Genomic DNA, 9,055 nt, shown 5'->3' with positions numbered 1-9,055 from the left:
TGACCTAGGCGGCGCCGGGCGTGACAATGCTGACATAGGGCGCGCCTGGTGTAACATCCCGGCAACTCACAGGGACCGTCGACTGCCCCCACAGATCACCACCAGGCTTTCCAGTGTGCTTTGTCCTCACTCGCACACTTTCCGGGAAAACTTCCCAGAAGGTCACCCATCCCAGAATTACTCCAGGCTAAGCACGCTTAACCATGGAGTTCTTATGAGTCAGGCTACCGAAAAGCAAATGCATTTTGGTGATATGAGTAGCCAAATCAATTCCTTTAAGCTATCCTTCAACTGTATAGTCCCATACCTACACAATCTCCAGATCCCTCTCATTCCGGTGTATGTCCGATTCGTCCATGTACCCCTTCCACCCGAAGCTGCCAGGAGCCGCTCCTTGTCTGTGCCCCTTGCACCATGCTTCTTGCACCGGCGTCACTCCCCGCCCTCGTCTCCGTGCCCGGGTGTCACATGCCCACCAGCTTCCGCTCTGGTTCGTCCTCGAACCACACCGTACTGGGAGAGGCTAGGCTCTGATACCATCTGTAACATCCCGGCAACTCACAGGGACCGTCGACTGCCCCCACAGATCACCACCAGGCTTTCCAGTGTGCTTTGTCCTCACTCGCACACTTTCCGGGAAAACTTCCCAGAAGGTCACCCATCCCAGAATTACTCCAGGCTAAGCACGCTTAACCATGGAGTTCTTATGAGTCAGGCTACCGAAAAGCAAATGCATTTTGGTGATATGAGTAGCCAAATCAATTCCTTTAAGCTATCCTTCAACTGTATAGTCCCATACCTACACAGTCTCCAGATCCCTCTCATTCCGGTGTATGTCCGATTCGTCCATGTACCCCTTCCACCCGAAGCTTCCAGGAGCCGCTCCTTGTCTGTGCCCCTTGCACCATGCTTCTTGCACCGGCGTCACTCCCCGCCCTCGTCTCCGTGCCCGGGTGTCACACCTGGCGCCTGTCTGTCGGGCCGCCGGGCGCGACTTTTGCTGATGTGGCAGAAACGGCTTATTTAGTTCTGGAACGCGAAGGGGTTACGATCTTTGGCAGCCCAGACACGATTTCTCTCAATTGGAGCGTCCAAAGGCGAGCTAGGAGCTGTGGGAACAGCCCTTCTTCATCCTTGGGTCCTCCTCCTTCTTCCATTTCCACCTTTGTTGTAAGATCAAGCTCTCCATTCATGGAGAGCTAGTTTCATTATTGTTGGGGATTGATGTAATCACGGATCTCTTATGTAAATTACAGTTGTTTTGAATGATTATATGCCTCTTTGATTAATTGTTAGTGTTTAATTCCTTTGCTTAAAGCTTGTATGATTGATTCAACCATTTCATGATTTTAGGGTTTGCTTGATATTGGGAAATATTGGGTGAATCTAGAACTGGTTTAAATACCTAAAGAAAAGTGTATCTAGGGATAGAACATGGACCTTTGGTTGTCTTGAATCTCAATTCTTAAAGCGGATGAACTTGTTAGATTTTCCAAGGGATTGGAGTTTAAGAAGTAAGTCTAGGCTCTTTCTACCAAGGGATTGGGTTTGAGTAATTTAGTAGATTGACATTGGCATAATTAATAAAGAGGAAGTGTTTATCTATGCATAAGAGTGAAGTAGGTGAAATCATATCCCCAACAATACCATTCCATATCATTTCTAATCTTTCATTTCTTAAGTGTTTGCATTATCAAAGATCACTTTTACCCTTTATGTTTTATCTTTAATTTAATTGCATGAAAATCCCAAAAACATGGAATCATTCTTTAGTCTAAATTAGTTAGATATTATACGATTGTCTAGGACACGAGTCTCTTGGGAAACGATATCCGGTCTTACCGGTTTTATTACTTGAACGATTTGGTACACTTGCCAAAGTCTCAACAAAACCCCAAACCCTTACTCATCTCTCTCATTCCTCTCAACCCTTTCTCTTTCATCTTTCTAACTCCAATCTTTTCTCTGTCTCTCTCATTCCTCTCAACCCTTTCTCTTTCATCTTTCTCACTCCAATCTTTTCTCCAATCTTTTCTCTGTCATCCGTACTGTAGCCCCAATTGAAAAAATCAAAAACACTTGCCATTAAACAATCTTACAAAAAAAAATGATTTTATAATGAGTTTTCATCTTATAATTTTTGTCTTATCTAATTTTATCCAATTTCCACAAGCATAAAGGAATTGGTAATTGACCTCGAAAAAATCAGAAATACTTGTTGTTAAACAATTTCTTACAAAAAATGATTTTATAATGAGTTTTTATTTTATAATTTTTGTCTTATCTAATTTTATCTAATTTTCACAAGCATAATGACATCAAAGGAATTGGTAATTGGCCTGGAAAAAATCAGAAACACTCATTGTTAAACAATTTCTTACAAAAAATGACTTTATAATGAGTTTTCATTTTATAATTTCTGTCGGATATAATTTTATCTAATTTTCACAATATAATGACATCCAAAAGAATTGGTAATTGGCCTGAAGGGTCTTTTTAGAGATGATGATTCAACATATGCAGATGATGAGGGTTAGTGAAGATGGTGAAATTGAAGAAATCTTGAATGAACCTTTGCCTGAAGGTGAATATTTCAATGACTCAACTTTTTACAAAGGCAAATTGTTTAAAGGCAAATGTTTTTTATTTTTTCAATTGAAGCTGACAGAGAAAAGGTTGGAATGAGAGAGATGAAAGAGAAAAAGATTGAGAGGAATGAGAGAGGTGAGTAAGGGTTTGGGGTTTTTTTTTTAAGTTTTGAGAATGAAAATTATTAAAATACCCTTAACCTTAAAACTTAGAATTCATGATATATAAGGGTATTTTTGTTTATTAAAATCCGATACACATTACTAAAATGTACCAACTGAAAAACAGGCATACACGCGTTAGCAAACCCATATATATATATATATATATATATATATATATATATATATATATATATATAAATGATGTTTTAATATAAAAACAAGTACTGGGAAAGATATTATTTTTCCTCTCACATCATTTTGGTGGGAAAGATATGTGGTTAACGTTAATTTTCTAAAAGAATACTGAAGTAACACACTAATAAAATGGATATTAAATTTTAAAAATCACAAGTCTTTCTGTTTAATAATATTAAAATCCCATTAACAATTAGAATGGAAAATGAGTGTCGGACTGCAGGCTAACGTGTCAGTTAATCAAAATTTTGATAGGTACGCTTGGAGAATTTTTCCTAATGATTTCAAAGATATCCTAATCAAGGAGAAAATGACATTTTAGTGAAAAAATTCAGAGTGAAGGCAGATAAAATTTCCCTGAAGGGTGATGTTATAGAAAAGAAAAGAAGATAATTGTGGGTATCAAATTTCTTAACATAAATCTATATACTTTTGTCTATTACATACAAAGAATTTTTATAAGGAATTCTACGTGTAAGCGGAGGAAGGAACTTGTAGGGTATGAATACCTATGTCAATAGACTAGGTAGATAAATAATTAACAACTCTTAAACGGTCAGTTAAAATGGTTATTGAGATAGTTATAATTAACATATATATATATATGTATTTTTTTTGACACATAATTAATTATGAGTAGTCACTTTCTATTAAATATTATTACGCAAAGTTATTTATGCTTCGAAGTATCTTTTGTAGGTACTTCCCACACAGTTTAGAAAAGGAAAAGAGAGAGAATAACTTTGAATGCTCTGAATAAAAGATCTCAATCCTAACCCGAAATCATATAAAATTTTCATTAATAGAAGCTAATTTAGATATAATTATTCTTCTAATCATTGTACAAAGAATACTATATGCTTATTATACATTTTGATTAACTCCATATGTTTAAGAATTTAATTGAACCGATTAAATTAGTTATGTTTCTAGATTAATCTAATTTAATTCAAGTCAAATTAATTAAACAAAAGATGATTAACTTGAATAATGAATGTGTAATTTAAAATTCATTTATTATAAATTAAATTAAATTTGTGACACAAAATTTTCTGTTATTATTGATATTATTATATATAATTTGAAAGGAAGGATGACATAGATTTAAAATTTAACTATTCTACTAAAAGAAATTAACATTTAATATTCCTCCATAAAAAGATATACATATATTTTTTTGTCACTTTTATTATTATCTACTTGGTATAAGTAAAGTGTAACTAAATGTATTGTTTATATTATTTGTTGATTCGATATATGAACAGAGCTAGGGATGGCAATGGGTCGGGTCGGGTACGGGTAGTGTCTACCTGTAACCCGACCCGCCGGATAAAATCGTATCCGCTACCCGACCCGCTACCTGCCGGATACCCGTTTAAAAAATACCTGCGGGTATTTTAAAACCCGCGGGTACCCACGGATATCCGCAAAAAGTTAAAAAAAAATATTTAATATATTTTAAAAATAAAATTTAAATAAAAATACAAATATATATAATATAAATTAAATTAAATATAAATTAAAATTTAATTTTAATAAAATTTAAACTAATAAAATATAATTTTATTTTATTTTTAATTAAATTTAATTAAAAGAATATATAAATTATTTATTTTTTAATTTTTTGCGGGTAATGGGTACCCGCGGGGCGGATAGTATACTACTTGTATCCGACCTGTTTAGAAGCGAATATTAAAATACTCGCTACCCGCGAATAGTAAATATCCGCGAATAATTACTATCCACCATGGATTTTATCCGCGAATATCCGTGTCCGCAGGTAAAATTACCGGAGCTGGTTTTTGGGTTGTTTATTGACCACTTTATATATAAAGTCGTTGGATGTGAAAGTGCAGTTCAATCGGACAGTCAAATTTACCCGCAGTATATATTACACGGTTTTCGAAACTGATAATAAAATTGTGCAAGTGGTAGGAGAGATATGTTTAGTTAATGTTTTTCAAAAAAGGATAATAATAATTTGATAATATTATTTTATAATATTTTAACACTATATGTAAATTCTGTGATTTATTGATGTTTATATATATTAAAATATCGTAAAAAAATATTGTAAAAGTATGATTGTCTTTTCTAAACTGTGGTAGAAGAAGAGATATGCAAGTGGTAGCAGAAATAGGAACAATTGAGGATGTTCAAATCCGAGAAGACGCAGAAAAGAAGATAGGAAATTGTAGAACCTTACAAGTCAGACAATTTACCCCACAAATGACGATAAAGCGATGACACAGTCACAGAAGGACCTTAGAACAGATCAGAGTCAAGTCAATCTTCCAAATCTACACGCTCAAATTTCATAGCCGCCATTTATTAACACTGACCACTTTTCTCTAATTTAACCCAACCAACCACAAGTTCTTGCATTTCATTCATGGCACCATAGTTGACCAGGCCAACTCTCATCGAAACCATGGCTTCCTTCGTACTCATCTTCTTCTTCTTCTTCCTCTTCAATCTTCAACCCTCTTTCTCCCAACAGCAATTCTCATCCTTCAACATCTCAAACTCCCCATGGCAACCGTCTCAGAACAGAACCCTTATCTCTGCCAACAAAAACTTCACTGCAGGCTTCTTTCCCGTCCCAAACTCCGACCTTTTCATCTTTTCCATTTGGTATTCTAAAGTCCCTGTCGACCCTCTTGTGTGGAGTGACACCACCCGAGTGAACAGCTCTGGCTCCCTTGTCATCACCTCAAAATTTGAACTTCTCCTCGATGGTTCACCCTTTCAAGGAACTGCCGACACTAATGCTTCCCGACTTGATCTGAAGGACAATGGAGAGTTGGTTTTTGGGAACTGGAGCAGCTTCAAGAACCCCGCCAACACCGTTTTGCCCAACCAGAGCTTCACAGGGATTGAGCTTCTCTCCAACAATGGGAAATTCAGGTTCACCAAGTCTCAGTTTCTGGTCCTCAACTCCACCTCTGATCAGTACTATAGCACCCCGAATCCCTTTCTGAGCATGGATGATACAGGGAAAATGAGTATGCAAGGTAACTCTTTTCTCACTTCAGATTACGGAGACCCCAGGTTCAGGAAAGTGGTCCTTGATGATGATGGGAATCTCAGGATCTATAGCTTCTACCCTGACCAGAATAACCAGTGGATTGAGGTTTGGAAAGGAATATGGGAGATGTGCAAGATCAAAGGCAAATGTGGGTCTAATTCAATTTGTGTGCCTGGAGAGGATTTGAACTCTTCTACTCGTTGTGATTGCCCATCTGGGTTCACCCCAAACCAAGGCGGGGCTGAAGAGGGTTGCACAAGGAAAATCTCTCTCTCCCAAAGCACCCAATTTGTGAGGCTGGACTATGTGAACTTCACCAGTGATGGTAATCTGACCCAGATTAAAGCTGACAACTTCACCATCTGTGAGTCCGGTTGCTCAAGAGATAAAACTTGTCTTGGGTTTGGGTTCAAATATGATGGATTGGGCTACTGTGTGTGGGTGACTGGGACAAATCTTCGATTTGGGTACTGGTCACCAGGCACTGAGGCTGCCTTTTTTCTCAAACTTGATAAATCTGAGTCAACACCGTCCAACTTCATTGGCCTGACTGAGGTGATGCAAACCACATGCCCAGTGAACATAAGCCTGCCACTGCCCCCAAAGGACTCAAACACAACAGCCCGAAACATTGCCATAACATGCACACTTTTTGCTGCAGAACTCATAGCTGGGGTGGCCTTTTTCTGGTCCTTCCTGAAGAGGTACATCAAGTATAGGGACATGGCCACCACACTGGGCCTGGAGCTTCTCCCTGCTGGGGGTCCCAAGAGGTTCACCTACTCAGAAATCAAGGCTGCAACCAATGACTTCTCCAATCTCATAGGCAAAGGAGGCTTCGGAGATGTCTACAAAGGTGAGTTGCCAGACCACAGGGTGGTGGCAGTGAAGTGCCTCAAGAATGTCACAGGTGGAGATGCTGAGTTCTGGGCAGAAGTAACAATCATTGCCAGAATGCACCATCTCAACTTGGTGAGGCTGTGGGGGTTCTGTGCTGAGAAGGGTCAAAGGATACTAGTCTATGAACACATCCCCTGTGGCTCATTGGACAAGTACCTCTTCAGGGTCAACAAGTCTCACAGCAATAATAACAACCATCTTAAAGACCAATCAAGTCCAAACACACAACAGCAGAAGCCGGTTTTGGATTGGAGCATGAGATTCAGAATAGCCCTTGGTGTGGCAAGGGCTATTGCCTACTTGCATGAGGAATGTTTGGAGTGGGTTTTGCACTGTGACATCAAGCCTGAGAACATCTTACTAGGTGATGATTTTTGCCCCAAGATTTCAGATTTTGGGCTGGCCAAGTTGAGGAAAAAGGAGGACATGGTGACCATGTCAAGGAGGAGAGGCACACCAGGGTACATGGCACCTGAATGGATCACAGCTGACCCAATCACTTCAAAAGCTGATGTGTATAGTTTTGGCATGGTGCTTTTGGAGCTTGTGAGTGGAATTAGGAACTTTGAGATTCAAGAATCTGTGCTTAGGAGTGAGGAGTGGTACTTCCCAGGTTGGGCCTTTGACAAGATGTTTAAGGAGATGAGAGTGGAGGAGATTTTGGATGCACAGATTAGGAATGCTTATGATAGCAGAACCCACTTTGACATGGTTAATAGGATGGTGAAAACTGCCATGTGGTGTCTTCAAGATAGACCTGAGTTGAGGCCTACTATGGGCAAGGTGGCCAAGATGTTGGAAGGGACTGTGGAGATCCTTGAGCCCAAGAAGCCCACCGTTTTCTTCCTTGGAGAAGAGTAGGTTCATTTTTTTTCTTATGAAAAAAAGACATACATTTAGTTTTCAAAGAAAGAGAGTACCAACTTCTCTTTTTGTGTAATGTAATGTAATGTAATGTGGTGTGATGTGATGAGAAGTCTCTCTTTTGTTTGATTCTTTCTTCCCAAGGCTTCCTTGTGTATCTCCCTACCCTTTTGCTTCATGGTATCCTTCATGTCATTGTAAGAGCTAAAAATGATGGCCTTGAAAAAGAAATCAAAATGTATTGTATACCTTTAATTTACTTTATCAATTGTGTGTTCTATATTATCATATTAAAAATGTCGAAGTTTTTGAATTCCATCTTTTAATATCGTATATACCACAAATTTAAGGTTCCCTCAAGTATTCCTGGAATTTATGGTCAAAATTTGGAAATGTAAAAAGAATTTTAAAAAATTAGAAAGGAAAATTTTCATCAAGGGAAGACAAAATGAGTATAGCTGACTCATTTCTAGCGTTTTGATTATTATGTTGGAGAGTAGCACCCTCTAGAATCTTTTGTGCACTATACTTTCTCTCTAGGACTTTGGTTTTGTTAAAGCACTAAGATTTAACAATTCACATGATTTGATTCATAAATTAGTAGCTTGAAAGTTGAGTAAAGAGCAAATCCAACATTAAACTTGGGTATGTTGTTATACCTTGCATGTAATGGAACGAAATCAATTATGTTTATCAACCTTAGGACTTTTAACCTTCTTAACCTCTTTAGATGAAGTGTGAGATTTGAGATGCAGAATTGTTAAGCACTTTAGTCGCATAGGCTCAATCAAAAACTTAGTTTTCCCTCTTAATGATTAGAAAAGTGATATCTGATTTTTGAATGTATCAGTAGGGAAATCTGAATCAAAGAATGAAACTAAACTTCAAGTGACAATGCTAATTATGCAAAGAAATCAAACTTAACTAACCTAACCACATTCACTACTAAAATTAACAAAATAAACGAAATCATTAAATGATAACTGAAGTTGAATTAAGCAAGGTAAATGAATATGAGAGCAGCAAAACAGAGAAATTGTAGATTAAAGAAATCCAAACCCAAAATCAGTTTTCACAAATGGATGAATGCATTTCAGCTTCACATGCTAAAGTCATTTCTGAATCTTTAGCTTTTAATGAGGTTACATTGAACTCATCGAGTTGTCGAATTACAACTCACCTAAACTATAAAGAAGAAAAATTCTCCAAAACCAAGTTACCTAGCCAACATTGTGGTTTTAGGCCCTTGAATTCCAGAGAAGACGAACCAGAGAATGGAGGAGAAGAATCTCCTGAAAACTGAAATAATTCCCAA

At 37.7% G+C, this 9,055-nt stretch overlaps 1 protein-coding gene across 1 annotated transcript; it reads left to right on the top strand.

The window, feature by feature from the left end:
- The first annotated feature begins 5,133 nt into the window (after window positions 1-5,133).
- Window positions 5,134-8,016, top strand: LOC108336079 (G-type lectin S-receptor-like serine/threonine-protein kinase At1g34300). The gene has a single exon (XM_017572397.2). The coding sequence runs from the start codon at window positions 5,380-5,382 to the stop codon at window positions 7,735-7,737; it is 2,358 nt and encodes a 785-aa protein (XP_017427886.1). The 5' UTR covers window positions 5,134-5,379; the 3' UTR covers window positions 7,738-8,016.
- Window positions 8,017-9,055: the final 1,039 nt, after the last annotated feature.

Source organism: Vigna angularis, chromosome 10, assembly GCF_016808095.1.
Source record: "Vigna angularis cultivar LongXiaoDou No.4 chromosome 10, ASM1680809v1, whole genome shotgun sequence".
NCBI classification, from domain to species: Eukaryota; Viridiplantae; Streptophyta; class Magnoliopsida; order Fabales; family Fabaceae; genus Vigna; species Vigna angularis.
This window is presented reverse-complemented; position numbering and strand designations above follow the sequence as displayed.

Coding starts and splice junctions, on each gene's coding strand:
- LOC108336079 (XM_017572397.2), top strand. CDS start 5,380: ATGGCTTCCTTCGTACTCATCTTCTTCTTCTTCTTCCTCTTCAATCTT.